Source organism: Mytilus edulis, chromosome 7, assembly GCF_963676685.1.
Source record: "Mytilus edulis chromosome 7, xbMytEdul2.2, whole genome shotgun sequence".
Taxonomy (NCBI): Eukaryota; Metazoa; Mollusca; class Bivalvia; order Mytilida; family Mytilidae; genus Mytilus; species Mytilus edulis.
In genome coordinates this window covers 83,969,729-83,986,889 of record NC_092350.1, presented here as the reverse complement: position 1 = coordinate 83,986,889, position 17,161 = coordinate 83,969,729, and the positions used below count along the sequence as shown (strand labels likewise).

The window sequence follows — 17,161 nt, the reverse complement described above, 5'->3', positions numbered from 1 at the left end:
ATAAAACATTTTTAATTTGTTAATGTTTTTTGTTTGCAACCTATCAATCATTATGTTTTATGCTTATGGTTGATATTTTAGTCCATACTCAAACGATTTCGTTCACCATCGAGTGTGGGTTTCAACAGGGAAATGTAAATTTTATTGTGTTGTTAATTTCTCCACGAGCATGATGTGAGGCCTTTTTAAAGGGGATTTCCCCAAATATTTAAATAAAATATAAATAACCTTAACGCATTAAACAACAATTGAAAATGTTTTTTTAGATTGACTATACAGACAATAATAGTGCATTGACTTAACATATCAACGAGATAAGGATTCGGCCCGAAACGGGGAAATAGCTCGGCACAGCCTCGCATTTCCCCGTTTCTAAGCCTCATCCTTATATCGTTGATATGTCAAGTCAATGCACTATTATAAGGATTCGGCCCGAAACGGGGAAATAGCTCGGCACAGCCTCGCATTTCCCCGTTTCTAAGCCTCATCCTTATATCGTTGATATGTCAAGTCAATGCACTATTATAAGGATTCGGCCCGAAACGGGGAAATAGCTCGGCACAGCCTCGCATTTCCCCGTTTCTAAGCCTCATCCTTATATCGTTGATATGTCAAGTCAACGCACTATTATTGTCTATGCATGAGAGGCATAGTTCTCGTACATGATACCTCAATATCCCAGATCACACTTATAGGATCACATATTTTTTATTTTAAGAAAAAATGCAAATACAAGTTATACAAGTTATAAATTACATTTTTCTGCCTTTTTTTGTGATGTTGATAAATTGTGCGGATAGTATACATATAAAAAAGTCATACTTTTGTTCTTAAATCATTTGTAAATAGTAAAACAATACTTGATGAAAAAGGTGTGTTCAGTAGCAGACCTCTAGTGGTTTGTTTTATATTGGTGTTAATAACACGAAATTATCCGTTATCTAAAGCTATAAAACGTATAAAGAAAACACGAAATAAAATGTCTGTTCTAAATTCTGGGTTTTGGTTAAATTCGTCTAAATATATAATTGTAGAAGTCAAGTCTACGTGATACATTGTACACTTATACGCTAGCTTATCACCGAGGAACGTCTTATATTTCAAGCACTTACTATTGGTATACTTTCCCAAGCTTTTTATCTAAGGTAAGTTTTTTTTATTTTGATATAGCATTTTAAGAAGAGTATATAACGTCCTTAGTTTCAAATACCAAAAGGACATCTCCAAGTGTATGTTCAGTGACTATTTGCTCGTTGAATTTATGCATACTAGAAAGAAAAACGCGTAAGCGCGGGTATGAATGACGTTTTAATTATATATCTGTGATTACAGCAAAGTCATTCTTTATTGTTTTAATGCTAAATAACGTTTTTTTTTTTTTAATTTAAATCCATATTTTTGATTGGCTGCATGACAATAATTCATATTTTAGGTGTGCAACCGTTTTACGCTTTTCCAAACCTATATTATTACCAGGAAAAAAAACATGAAATTCTTGTAATTACATTTTTATGTAGCTACCATGAAATTACGAGTTCAATCAAGTCTTTCGTTTAATTTGTTATGCATTATTTTACTATTTTGATGGATAGCACGGGCTGATTTTGAATTATAATTTAAGAATTGAATGCTTCTTTTTGTAAATGCATTAAATTCATCATAAAAAGCGTTGACCGAAGTACATTTTGTGTGCAAAATGTGCGCGCGGTCAACGCTTTTACGCTATGAAATTACTTAAAGAAGCATTCAATACTTATAATTACATTTTTTCGCTATGATAATGAAACATCGATTTTGATCATTTAATTCTTTGAATAACCTGTGCACATCTATTGTGATAGCACGTGTCAACATGAATGTTAAACTTCATTGGGATATGAAGGTGAATTTTAGTATGACACGTCAGTGTTGTTATCCAAGCAATATAACGGATTCTTGGGAAATTACAGAATCGTATGTAACATGTGTAATGTAATCATTCATGTATATTGTAGTTAGGATGTGAAGGAATACACTCGTCTGGTATTTATTACTGCTATGAAAACTTCAATGAACAACTAAGTAGTTACCTGAAAACCTACTTTGGTTTGATTGTAACCTCTATTGTGTGTCAGGTACGTGAATATAATTAACTCATTATAGATTTCAAGATTGATACGTTTTACGCCAGAGGTGAGCGTCGTCTACAAAAGACTCACCAGTGACCTCTTATAATAAAAAGGTTGAAAGCCAAACGACGTGCACAGATAAAGAGCAGTGAGGACCCAACATTCCAAATGATTGGTACCAATATCGATAAATCAGCATCATACACAGTTAGATGCAAAGAATATGCTTATACCTGCGGATCAACCATTATATTATATCATTTTAGATAAACACATTGTATTTCAAATAATAGACGCCAAATCTTTCATGCATTACTCAATTAATAAAATATTCAAATTTTATACATCTGAAATCCTTTTTTTTTTTAATTCAAAGTAAATAAATACACCTTCCTATGCTTTTATCAAGCAAACAATTACTCGGTATCATTTATTTAAGTCTCATGTTTTTATGTTGTCTCTTAAGGCAACTGTTGCACACCTAATCGAAGAATATAATTTTAGCTCGAAATCATAAGATAAAGATTCCTCAATTTATTGGAAAACCATGATCACTTGCGTTTTGTTTTGTTTCTTCTTAGATAGTAACTATAGTTGCAACAGAGTATACATACAGGAAGTTTGAGTTTAAAGAAAAGAAACCGCGGATTTCAGACAACAAATACTATTTACTGTTAACGTTACAGCATGGAATATTTCGGAAGCTTGTAATATTTATTAGAGATAACTGGAAAAGGTAAAACAGGACTAAAATTCTTATTACGAAAGAATAATTTACAAAAACGATATCATCAAATTTTTTATTGTATTTTAAGTATATAAAGTCGAATTTTACAGCAACAAATACGCTATTATACTTTACAGTTACAACACAATCATTGCACCTACAGATTTTAACTTCATGCAAGCATTGCAATACCTTGATTAAGAAGAATACATAAAACACCCTGACATGTGATTGTTCCATTTTATCTTTAGATTAACAGCCCCTCTTGCAGTTTGATTACTAGTGATATTTACGAAATATATGCCCTGATGCTAAGTGCAGAGAACCCCGACACATGAATTGGAACCATAACTTCAAAATGATTATGAATGACATTCCGGGGCCTTTTATAGCCGACAAACCGGTATCATCGCACCGCTGGTAAAATATCACGTTGTGATTGGTTTAACGCCGTCATGTGGTGACCCCGTATGAGACCGTAGGGGGTTAGTAAATTTCATAAGGGGGTTCATGACGCGTTAATGGTGACGTCATCGATTAATGTTGTTGTGTTTCATTCTTTATTTTTTTCAACAAAAGGCAGCAGAAAAAGTGCAGCGTGCGATAAATTTGTTATACGGTTAACTACTGACCCCCTACGGATCCCTATGGATTTTACAAACCCTCTTTGGATCCGTACGGGGTCAGTAGCGAACCATATAACTTATATGGGAATCCGCTATAGCATGGAGCAGAAGTGAGGAAGTTGAACTAGACACTTTGTCAGAATGGGTTAAAGCTATCTTTGGTCTCTGACAAAAATTCAGTCCAAAAGATGAAAAGTTGTGTATTATATATTAAATGATCGACCGAAGTCCGTATTCAGAGACAAAGAAGTTTTGAAAAGTCTTTCACTTTTTTCCTGAATAGTTTGTTATTGTTCTTGTGGACTAAGCTTCAAATAATATTGTTTTTGTATGTGAATCGTACTTCTACGAGCGTCTTGTAAAAGAATTAGGAATTAATGAGCACTAACGTTATATCAGTTACACCCACAATGACATATAATTTGAAAAGGATGAGTTTTTTTTGCAAATCAGAAGTTTTTCATGACTACCTTGAACACTAAATTAAACAGAAAGCTGAGGTATAACCTTGGGTGAATTGGATACATAAGCTTCACAAAATTTCGTTTAAACAACGGTACTTTGCCGTCTCATCTGCAGGTTCTACAAATGAATTGTTCATTAGATTGACAAAAAGTCTGTCCGAAGTGAAAGAAAGTCCTCTAAAATACCGTGTAATTGTTTACTCGCGTAATGGTATTTACCATATTTTAATTCTTAATAACTCAAAAGAACTTCTGGATAATTTTAAAACTCAATCTTAAATTAATTCTTTCAAAAATATGATTTTTCATCTCTAAAAAAGTTATATCATTGTTCCCCAGGTCAAATTAAAAAATCGACTTAAATTAATAATCCACCACGCTTTTCAATATGAAATATCAGCATACACTATGAATATACTACTTTGGGGTACAATACGTCACATTTTTTTAGAATCAGTATGTTTTAGTATCTTATTGACAATTATATTTTGAATTTGTCGGCATTTCAATGAGAACTAACTGTTCGCATCTGTTCTCATTTCATATGAATTTTTCAGACATTTTTCTCTTAAGTAAAAAAATTCAAATACATTTTAGGTCAAAATTGATGTTTATATCAGTTAGCTTCAAGATTTGTTCACTTGTAAGTATAAATTATTTGAAAATACGTAATCGATATATTTATTTGTGAGCGTATGATAATAATAATTGAGCCGATGGCAACAGTGAATCAATAAAGATTTAAAATGTTCAAAAATTTGCAGGAACATATATGTAGTATTGAAAAACAAGTCATGTAATTTTAATGAAAGCCTGACGCGTTAAATGAAAACAATGCGTTACAAAAATCATGTGTCCGAAGAGCTTTTCTAAGTATGACTTTGACCAATATCATTTCTAAGTGGTAGAACGCAAAATATTTCACACCAAGAACACACAGATAAGGATATAGCATGTCCGACTGCTACAATTGCATTTTTCTACACAATTAATATTATCAGGTTCATACATGCCAGTTTTCATATCACTTATATTTACAGCCCCAGTGCCGATACCTTAGCTGTATTTGGCAAAACTTTTAGAAATTTTTGGTCCTCAATGCTCTTTAAATTCGTACTTTATTTGGCCTTCATAACATTTTTGATTCAAGCGTCACTGATGAGTCTTTTGTAGATGAAACGCGCGTCTGGCGTCAATACAAAATTTTATTCCTGGTATCTATGATGAGTTTATTAAGGTCCGATTTCGGCCGAGGGCTGATAATACATTTTACATGTTATGATCTTTTTATTATATGCTTAACAATGGTGAACAACAACAGTTTATTAAATTTATCCTTTTAGGGACCGGTCAATATTTATTAGGGGGTTGGGACCGGTGCTTTTCAAATTTCTGCCTTAAAAAAAGTTTTTGTTCTACCATCTGAATATACCCCAAAAAGTTTCTGTCCTATATGACATATCTACTAAATAAGTATATGTCCTACCTAATCTATGAATAAATCTAACCGACTAACACAGATCAAATATTGTATTCTTTGAATATGTCTGGAAATTTTAACTGATCTAGTACTTGAAGAAGGCAAATAAGGTTTCTTTTCAATTTCACTTTCTCAGTTTCCCGAAGAGTAATACAAGTCACAATAGTTTATGAACAATTTGTATTATCTTTTTTTTCAATATATATTTTTCTGTCTTTTGATTTTGTTTTTTTCTTAATTTTCTAGTTAGAATGTTTTATTATTAAAAAGTTTTCCTTTTTTTTTTTTTAAAGATGTATGTTTTATTTATTTCTATCTTTATTCAATGATTTGCATTTTGTCAATTTGTACCACACTGATGGCAGTATATCATATCACTTTAAATAGAATGATTAGTTTTATAATTTTGGTTTGTTATTATTTATTTTTTATACATATATATATATATATTTTTTCAACCTTTTCAAAATCATTTCATGAATGTCCTATAAACCTTATATTAATGTCTAGACTTGAAATTGTACTTCAATTGTTGTTACTTGTTTGTTCCTCAATTATTATTGTTTATTTTGTTGTAATTAAAGGAGAAGGTTCAGTAAGACCCCTTTTTGGCCCCGAAATATAGCAGTTTTACAAAATTGTTTAAATGTAAACTTTTAGTTATTTTTTGGAAGGTATAATGTCTCTGCTACATAAATATGGGCTTATTTTGGCATTACAATGCACACATATCGGGTACTTGCATCATTAAGTCATGCTAAATTACTGAACTCTTCACAATTTCAGCTTTTTAGTTAAATTTTAGACGGTTTCCGTCTTAAATGAAAGTGGCCGCATTCGTGTTCATTCTTGATATTGAAATGTGAGTTGTGTTTAATGATAATACATAACATATATAAAGGCCGAGGATGAACACGGATGGTTTTTGGCATATTTGATAGATTTTTCATATAAAGCTTGAATCGGAGCGTTTTTAATGAGTGAATCAGTTAAAATCTTTCACAAAAAGTAATTGAATCAATTGAAATAGACATTTAAGTGTTTAAAAAGTGTCCAAAATCTTTCGTCAGATGAACTTGAAATTTGAGTCCAAAACCGGCCCTTACCGGACCTACTCCTTTGTATAGCCTTTTTCTACATTCATACATATGCCATACAAATATTGCTGTCCTATCAGTGCTAAAGACTAAATAAGCAGAAGTCCTATAAAAAGATAAGTAAAATAAATGTATGTCCTACTACGTTTTGCACCCGGTCCAAACCCTCCAATAAATATTGACCGGTCCCTTAAGGGTTTCTCAAGTCGAAGTTAAAAAATTGAAAAGTTTACGGAAGACGCACACTGATCTTCCTATCGTATAGGAGAAAAACAACAATATTATATATTTTTCATATTACGGATTACAGATGAGACGAGTTTTGTAATTAGAGCACAAAGATGTCAGTTTATATTCAGGACACTGCCAATTTTTATACGACGTTTATAACACAACTGGAACCTCAAAGACGAAAAAAAAGAATCAACAAATTAATATTGAACACTGTTTATAAATCTTATATATATCTGTTTTCTAATATTTGGTTTGTAACCTATTTTGCTATGTTTTTCAATGGAAACGTACCATTGAGAAGTATTTTTTTCAGAATTTACAAAGTGACGTCCAAATGCTATATGTTACATTTACGAAAAGGCACGCGATAATAACCGGAAGCAGTCGAAATTTTTTCACATCATCGATATCCCGTTAAGGCCAATTTCGAAGAATATGAAACTGACGTAAATGGAAAGCTACTATCATACTGTAAAAGTATAAGTTATTTACTTTAAGTATATTTAATACGTATTAATATTTTACTTTTAGGTAATTGGAACTGGACTACTAGGGCTTGGTTTAACACTGATTGGAGATAAATTCATACATGATTCAGCATTAAGATATATATTTAGACAAATACAATTCCACAATTATTATTTCTATGACATTCTTGTGGGTTTAGCTGCTTCAGCTGTAGTGATTGGCATTTTATCGATGGTTACATCGATAACTGGTTTAATTGGTTCATGGAGAAAGTCATCAAAACTATTGATCACGGTATGTAAATGTAAACGCACACAGGTAAACGTGATTGTGAACGGCGCTAACATACTTTTCCCATTTCCATTCTCAATTTTATTTTATATATAAAAAAAAGAATATGTGCTATGATTCCAAATGAGACAACTCTCCACAAGAAACCAACATGACAAAGAAATTAACAATTGTAGGTTACCGTACGGCCTTCAACAATGAGCAAAGTCCATACCGAATAGTCAACTATAAGAGGCCCCGAAATGAAAATGTAAAACAATTCAAACTAGAAAACTTACGGCCTTATTTATGTTGTTGTTTGTATTTCACTTAAAAACTATATAATATAACCAAAGTTGGATTCTCAACTTTAATACAAACATAAAACGAGTATCATCAATAGCATTCTGTCGATCCAACACATGGATTTTTTTATATGACTATAGGCAACTGCTGTCGATGTTCAAGGCTTCAGTCAGGACACAATTTTCTAGGAAAAAGGTACCCAGAAAAACTTACAAATACAGTAGATAACTCAATGTTGGCTACAGGTTGAAAAAGACCAATATATATTCACAATTTCTTGTAGAATTTCTTTTTGCAAATTGAACTTTGTTTAAATAAAAAGAAAAATCACAAAAATACTGAACTCCAAGGAAAATTCAAAAAGTAAAGTCCCTAATCAAATGACCAAATCAAAAGCTCAAACACATCAAACGAACGGATAACACCTGTCATACTCCTGACTTGGTACAGGCATTTAATTTTGTAAAACTATTGTGAGTTAAACCTGGTTTTAAAGCTAACTTAACGTCTCACTTTTAAAAGATTATTTAATGCATTGCATTTGCATTATTGTCGTTCATTTCGCAAATAAATTCAACTTTTTATTCTATTGTTTTGCAGGGTTCTGTAATGTCGAACATTTTACACATTCCTAGAATCATTGCTATAATCATATGGATTTATCTAGTAGAAGAGGTATGTGTATTTATGTGGTTTTTAAATTTTAAAAAGTTTTTTTTTAAATTACAAAACAGTATGATTTTCCCCCTGCAAACATCGGATACAGAAAACTCTGATAAAGCTAAACTTGTACGGTAAAAATTGTACCGTTAATGTTATTTCCCCCTACTAATCCCCGAGGGTATCACCAGCCCAATAATCAATACTTGAGTACTGCCATGAAAATACAGATATTGTTTTTTGTTGAAATTTGCAATAACAAAAGGTGTAGGTCCGGTAGATGTGAAAGATTTGAACTGATTTAGTCATTAAAGACGCCTAAATTCAAGCTTAGATATGAAAAATCTACCAAATATGACATAATATGTCACTTTTCAGATGTTTTTTTGTCATAAATAATAGTGGCCATTGTTCAGTCAATCTTTATATATGTTATGTATACCATCATATACAACTTACATTAAAATATTAAGAATAAACACAAATGCTTTTCGAATATTTTGACCTCGATTATGCTTGAAGAAACATTAGTACTCGAAACTGGTGCAGTACAAAGGGTATCATTAATTTCAGTTATAGGAATGAGGAGGTGAATTTATTAATATGGTAGTATGCGAAAGGAATGCTTTCCATGTTGATTATTCACCATACCATTGCTGCCATAACTATTGAGTATTCTATCTTAAAGTTTGTATCCGAACTTGGTATAATGTATTACATAACAATGTAATTTAACAGTCATCACTTGAGATACTTGAATTGTTGGAATGCGCATTTGGTGAAATAAAATTGGTGCAATAGAATTTGTACATTGAAAGCTGAGTCTCCGATGGAATCACCAGCCAAGTAGCCAGGTCCTGGCATAAAATACCGATAATGTTGTACTTAAACTGCTTTTAAAATTTTCCAAATCATTTGAATTAAGGAATATATCTTCATCATGCCTATAAAGGCAACAGTAGTATACCGATGCTCCTAGCTATGATTCCTTTCCAATGATAACATTTGCTTCTAGTCCTTTGTTAATTTGTGCGTTTTTTAACGTTAATACTAGGTTTTCATGGTTTTGGAATTTCCCATTTTTGATAATCACTGATAAGACGATAGTTGTAGAATTGGTATAGTTAATGTCATTATCACAAACAATCTATATCTTTTATGGATGTTTGACTAGCACCTTTTTCATATACAAAATGTTTAAGTTTTGAGGAAATATTTTTGGAGACACGAACTTTGACATTTAGTAATAAAACATGTAGGAATCAAATCTATGGGGGGTTCCAAATATATTGCAGTTTCCTGATCTATGGCAAAGGAGTAGGTTCGGTAAGGGCCGGTTTTGGCCTCAAATTTCAAGTTCATCTGACGAAAGATTTTGGACACTTTTTAAACACTTAAATGTCTATTTCAATTGATTCAATAATTTTTTGTGAAAGATTTTAACTGATTCACTAATTAAAAACGCTCCGATTCAAGCTTAAATATGAAAAATCTATCAAATATGCCAAAAACTGTCACTTTTCATATGGTTTTTATCAAAAATGAAAGTGGCCGCATCCGTGTTCATCCTCGACCTTTATCTATGTTATGTATTATCATAAAACACAACTTACATTTCAATATAAAGAATGAACATGAATGCGGCCACTATCATTTAAGACGGAAACCGTCTAAAATTTAACTAAAATGCTGAAATTGTGAAGATTTCAGTAATTTATCATGACTTAATGATGCAAGTACCCGATATATGTGCATTGTAATGCCAAAATAAGCCCATATTAATGTAGCAGAGGCATTATACCTTCCAAAAAATAACTAAAAGTTTACATGTAAACAATTTTGTAAAACTGCTATATTTTGGGGCCAAAAAGGGGTCTTACTGAACCTACTCCTTTGACGTCATTCCATCCCAAATCTATGGAAGATTTTGTAATTTCCTAATCTTTGGCGGATGTTTTGTTGTTTCAAACTATATGTCAAATTTGTGTACAAAGGAAAAACAATGCAGTACATATATATGACCAATGACTTGCCTTAAACAAGTGGAAATGTACGGGATCATGTCTAAAAACATTTGTGAAATAAACATTTTATAATGGTAAACCAAATCGTGATGGCAACTAACACATTTTGTGAATGATGAATTCATACACCTGATTGTACACTTCAAGATTGAAATGATGTGCCAATAAACATGTTCTAAAATATGCGTTGTACCTGTTTAACTCATTCATTAAACCAACTAGTAAGTCACTAAATAAACAATATGGCAGTTTGTTTTTTTTTAAATTAATAATTTACAATTTGAAATTTCACATAAAATTTATTTCATCGTTAATACATCTTTTAAATTCTAATGACGATTTGAATCAAATCCAATTTGGTATCTGACATCGGCCGGTACATCACCTTTTGTCCCTATTCCGATGATGATGGAAGTTTTTAACGACCTTGACTGGTTATACAGCCCTCTTCCGGATAATAGGTCACATCTTTCTTTAACCCGTCCGCAAATTGTTGTCGAGGGAAATACTACATGTAGAAAGGTTTCAAATCTATGGCTTGCGCCATCGGTAGCGGCTGCGACGATGTAAAATGGCTAATTCAATTGTGACGTTATATGTTACTCTTTTCCCGGAAAATGAAACAATTTAAAAATCCAAATAAACATTACAATATGACATTTCGACATGCTTAAAGGTATCAAAGGTACCAGGCTTATAATTTGATACATAAAGGCAACAGTAGTATACCGCTGTTCAAAACTCATAAATCCATGGACAAAAAACAAAATCGGGATAACAAACTAAAACCGAGGGAAACGCATTAAATATAAGAGGAGAACAACGACATAACACTAAAATGTAACACATATAGACAAAATCCCACGAGAATAACAAATATAACATATATATATATAACATCAAAACCAAATACATGAATTTGGGATAGACAAGTACCGTGACACGTCTTATCGCAATGTGAATTTACACTCAAAAATAAGAGAAAACAAACGACACAACGTTATAATGTAATACACACAGAAACGAACTATAATATAACAATGACCATATTCCTGACTTGGTACAGGGCATTTTTAAAGGAAAAAATGGTGGGTTGAACCTGGTTTTGTGGCATGCCAAACCTCGCACTTTTATGGCCATGTGAAATATAACATCAAAATGACAACACAGGACTACAATATAAATAAATTGGAGAACACAATTGACAAAGAATCACACGAACAACAGTCAACAAAAGGCAACAAGTTCAAAATTTTAATACGCCAGAAGTGTATTTTGTCCACACAAGACCTATGTGTGACGCACAGATACAAAAGTTTGAAAGCCGAAACGAGTACAAAGTTGAACAGCATCGAGGACCAAAAGATCAAAAAGGTTGTGCCAAAAACGGCAAGGGTTTTCCGTTAAGTTACCAGAAAATCCCTATAATTTAGAGTAATTTATACTTTTGCAAACAGTAAATTTAATAAAATGAATATTCAAAAGATGTACATGATAAAGCTGAAGTATTAACTAATTACAGGAAACAACTGAAATACATTTACATAACCAGACATTTGAAACACAAAAGTAGACACATCCGAATACGTTTAAACCTCTACGCCAAGTGACGTCCTATATGAAACTGAAAAATGACGAAAAAATGACGTCATTAGAATTAGTAAAACAGAGCATCAAAAAATGAAAAATGACGAAAAAATGACGTCATTAGAATTAGGATTAATTTAAGATGGTGCAGTATTGATACACCATACTAGCGTTTCGTCTACATAAGACTCAAAAGTGATGAACAGTTCCCATTGTATTTATTTCACTGTCTTGATATTATTTTAGTGTTGTAATTGTTTTTAAAATGTTACAAAATTAAATGCAAAGCCTCAAAGTGAAGCCTTGAAGTGTTAAGATGAAGCATAAATGTTTGGCATATATGAACAAAAGCGTAATTAAACTGACGGAAATGACTGAAATGATTGTTATATTTTTTTTAGATTGACGATGGTATGAAATATCAACTCGATGTACAACAGCAAGGTTACTACTACGGCGGCGGTAGCCAGAACACACTCACAAGAAATTGGAATGAAATGATAATGACTGTAAGATTTTAAACTGTGTCCGATTGTTAACATTTTCCGAATGCGTGTGGTGTTTTTGTCTACTTCTATTTATCATCTACGTTTGCTTAAACTGTCTCTATGTTACAATCGTTAAATTATATCAATCGCTTAGTTAATGTGTAAAGCATTACATTTTGTTTTACAAAACACGTCATCACGAATCATGCTTGTGTTTATCTATGTATTAAATAGTATAAGCTGCGGTAATAAGTCAATGTGACATCGATAAATAAACCAAGAAATCCAAAAACAAATATAACAAATTAACTCTTGTGGCAAACATTGATCTTCAACAAAGGGAAGTAATTAAAACATTTCGAAAATGTAAATCTTAATATCACAATTAACGTCACGAATTAAAAAAAAAATAACATGATTTTTAGAATTATGAAAAGCAGGTTAACATAGTTTATTATGTTATTATAGGTTATAATAAAACACGAATTAATGCTTTTTAATTATAGCATTGCTGTAAGAATAGTTTAAACAATATGACAACGTAAAGCCTTCAACAATTAGCCAAGATTAAACGGTATAGAAAATCATACTCTTGTATGTCAAAATGTGAAACAATTCAGAAAGGAACTCACAGTAATATTGGTAACGTTGATAAATCTGAAGATATTTTATTGACAGTTACAGTGCTGTGGAGTAAATTATTATTACGAAACTTGGTCCAGAACGTATGGAAATAGATTTTGTTGTACAAATGCTCATGAAAGTCGTATGGATCCTGGAAGCCATTATAGCAATATTGATAGTAGTATTTTGTCTTATTTTGGTGGATGTTATGAGCACAAAACTGATGTAAGTTTGAAATTTAAACCAGTAATACGGAAAATAATGCTGTAAAATAAATGATAGCCTATAATATAAATAGTATGAAATCGATTAATATATAGTTGATTCAGTGCACCTAGAAAATTTTCTCAATTTGTGTTAACTCCTTTCCGAACAACCAGAGAATCAAAATGATCGCGTTCGTAAAATGTAATGACGTTATCAAGATCCTCGATGTTGTCGGAATACATTTGGTTTCCTGACGATAATTTAAATATCAAAGAACCAATATATATAAAAATTGTATCAAAAGATTTCATATCATACATAAAGAAGAGGTAGATGAGTATTGGGAGTTATTGTCCTATTTGTTTTCGAGTTAGTGACCATAACGGGCCATAATTTGTTGTTACAATACAATAAATGTTTGGATGAGTCTATAGATTTCTATGGAATTTTACCATAAGGTTCCATATCTAAAAATAAAGGCTGGGACTGATTTAAGGGGTCATGATCATACTGTTTAGTTATATGGGGCCAAATATAAAGACAACAGCAGTATATCGCTATTCAAAAGTCATAAATCGGCTGAGAAAAAACGAATCTGGGTTACAAACTAAAACCGCGGGAAGCACATCAACAAAAAGAGGAAAACAACAAAACAACAGAAACACTGAAGTGCAACAACAACAACAAAAAAGAAAGGCAATGCAACATACATAAAAACGAACCATGTTTTTTTTTACCACTTGTATGTAGTCGAATAATATATAACTGCAACAATTTATGTTTATTTTAGACATGTACAGATGTAATTTTATTTAAAACCAGAATGTATATTGGTTGGTTCATAGCAATTGTTTTACTGCAGGTAGTCATTGAGGTAAGCATGTAGTAACAAGTGTATACATTATTGGTTAGTGACATTTTAATTTAAGTAAACCTTATTATTGAATAAATGACCTTATATAAAAAAGAAGTCTGGTTCTGCATGTTGCTTCAATTCAGCAGAATTCATAACCAAACATATGAAACTGAATTTCGTGAGCGCTTTGAAAAGCACATTCCTGTACGAACTTATTCTCTTGGTTTCAAATTGACAAGATTGAAAGCGTAAATATAAGAAATGCCTTGCATTATTAAAATACTAAAATGATAATTAAAAATTCTCGTACAATAACAAATTATTTGAACATGACAGAATAAATTACTTCCTTAAACTTGATGTTTTGATAGATTTTAGGTTTGATATTTGCTAACAAAGAATATCTGTTTATATCTACCCTGAAAAACGTGGAAACCACGACGGAAAATGAATCAACTGCAACATCAATTTTCAGGACAGCATTTCAAGGGATACAATCTTTCCTCGTGAATAACTGGAGAAGGTCTGTGGTGTAATAAATTACAGGTTTAGATAAACACATATACAATTTGTATCGATAGTATGTCAATACTTTGTTAATTAATAAGTTTTTGTGTGAAGAAAATGTGATAAAAGATTTCTAATAAGGTTTTTTACATTTTTATTCTAAATATAACACAATTGTACTCATAGGTCAAAATTATGATTTTTTTTAATCTCATACAGATATACAATATGAAACACCAGTAGTTTACCCATGTTAAAAAAATCTTAAATCAATGACTATTACCCAGAATACATAAAAATAGAAAAACAGTAATCACAATTACTCGGAACAGAGCGAGACTATGAGGGTCGACTGAATGAAATGTGTTTCAGATGATTAACCGGTGTTTTAAATGTGTAAATCAATGAATAACACAGAAAACATAAGAGAAATACTGAGATCACGATGATTTCAAACAGAGCGAGACAATGCGCGTCCACTGGATAATTAACTGTATGTAATGAATTCTATGTGATAATAGTTATCAAAGGTACTAGGACTATAATACGCCAGACGCGCGTTTCGTCTACATAAGACTCATCAGTAACGCTCAGATCAAAATAGTTATGAAGCCAAACAACTTCATAATTAACAAACAAGTACATAGATAAACTTATCCACCGATCTTTGCCACAAATAAAACAAGTCAAATAATCTCACATATCGACCTTAACAGTTCGATAGTATCGTATTAACAATGTTGCTAACAAATTATAATCCCATAACTGTTTTGTTTCAGATCAAGAATTACATTGGTGTATCTCATTTCACTTATAGTTTTGTTTGTGAGTTAACTTTAAAACCTGCTTAACATATAACAATTAGTGACAATTCGTTTATGATAATTGATTACAAAGAGAGAAGGGTTATCCCAGTGAGACATTCAAAACTCACAAGTCAAACAAAAAGCTGACAATTGCAGGGCATAAGCCGAAACACGACGAAAAGACAACCAGCCCATAAAACACTACATGACCTCGGCTAAACATGAAGGGTAACAGATCCAGCTCAACGTGTGACCACCGTTGTGTGACCCCTACACGTAGTATCAAGTTATTAGGCATCGTTGACATAGGTATAACAAAATAGCCTATAAGCAAAGCATCAATTATGCGAATTTTCTAATCATAAAACTGTGAATTTATGAAAACGAAACAGTGTTTTCATAACCGAGGATAGTCAAGACAAATACCGATAGAAAGTGCACACACATTTAAAAATTAAAAGGACAGAGAAAAACTTTTTAAACTAAAGCTAATTCAACACAGACCACTTTTAAGTAGACAAGGTGTGATCTCAGACGCTACGATTTAACCTCACTCCACATGTTGTACCATCATGTTACTCATTATAAGTACGGTGACACGGCTATTTATGTTATGGGATGCTTCAATTGAGAAAAAAAGGCTAAACATTTAAAAAAAAAATCATTTCCATCATATTTTAATTTTTATACATAGTTATTGTTGTCATCATCACCAATATCCATTTCAGATATCGAATGTTGGTTTACTTGGAATAGCAATAAACATAAGATATGATACTGTGTTTGGAAATTCAGATATCCAGGACATACTTTCGAGATTTAGTATAGCAAATCACACTTTCAGCAAAGCTCTCAACACGTTTTCTATCGTGGTTTCAACTTTTTCGTCATTGTCGATTGTTGCAATTATCTACTCTGTTGTTGCCATTGTTTCATGGAGATGGAGGAGAATATTTTTATATACAGTATGTGAGCTTGTTTGTATATACATGATTCACATATGCTACTATAAACACATAAACAATAAAAGCATGCCTATATACGAGGAGAAAAATTTGAGCAAAATGTACCACGGTTTTCAGTAGTACTTGTACATATATCGAAGAAGGCAAAGTTTATTAATTCACAAACTAACAAAAAAGACGAGCACGGATTAGGTCAGTCAATGAGTTAGTAAATTGTCCAGAGTAACTTATACACTAAGAAACCATATTAATCAAAAATAAAACCGGTTCGCGATCTGCAATGCAAGACCTTACACATTTTAAGTCGTTTTCTATTATCTTTGGAAAATGCCTGTACCAAGTCAGTAATATGACGGTGTTTTTTTATTGGTTTCTTTTGGTGATGAAATCTAATTTTTGTTTGTTTGAAAGTCTTCTCATTTTAAAATTAACCCTGTTAATTTGATAGATTTTTGAACTAAGTATTGAGTTATTTTAGATATAAAGTGGCATTTGTCGAGACAATACCTGCATAACAAAACAAATATCAGACAAAACGTACCATCGTCAATTGCAATAATATAATGACTATATGGCTGTTAGGATGATCAATTGATTTTTCCCACCGCTATATACTGAAATCGGTGTATGTTTATATTTAAAGGTACAAACCAATAA

At 31.8% G+C, this 17,161-nt stretch overlaps 1 protein-coding gene and 1 long non-coding RNA gene across 2 annotated transcripts in view; one reads left to right on the top strand and one right to left on the bottom strand.

Annotated features, from left to right (window-relative positions):
* LOC139482701 (uncharacterized) overlaps positions 1-17,161 on the bottom strand; it is a 931,021-nt gene that overhangs the window by 248,502 nt on the left and 665,358 nt on the right. The gene's annotated exons all lie outside the window — the stretch shown is intronic.
* LOC139482418 (uncharacterized) overlaps positions 1-17,161 on the top strand; it is a 36,233-nt gene that overhangs the window by 7,484 nt on the left and 11,588 nt on the right. The window contains exons 4-15 of the mRNA XM_071266321.1: positions 1,035-1,145; positions 1,995-2,114; positions 2,690-2,844; positions 4,523-4,568; positions 7,268-7,498; positions 8,381-8,455; positions 12,453-12,560; positions 13,218-13,388; positions 14,161-14,244; positions 14,598-14,749; positions 15,513-15,558; positions 16,268-16,504. Coding sequence (XP_071122422.1) covers positions 1,035-1,145; positions 1,995-2,114; positions 2,690-2,844; positions 4,523-4,568; positions 7,268-7,498; positions 8,381-8,455; positions 12,453-12,560; positions 13,218-13,388; positions 14,161-14,244; positions 14,598-14,749; positions 15,513-15,558; positions 16,268-16,504 — 1,536 coding nt within the window. The remainder of the gene's footprint in view (positions 1-1,034; positions 1,146-1,994; positions 2,115-2,689; positions 2,845-4,522; positions 4,569-7,267; positions 7,499-8,380; positions 8,456-12,452; positions 12,561-13,217; positions 13,389-14,160; positions 14,245-14,597; positions 14,750-15,512; positions 15,559-16,267; positions 16,505-17,161) is intronic.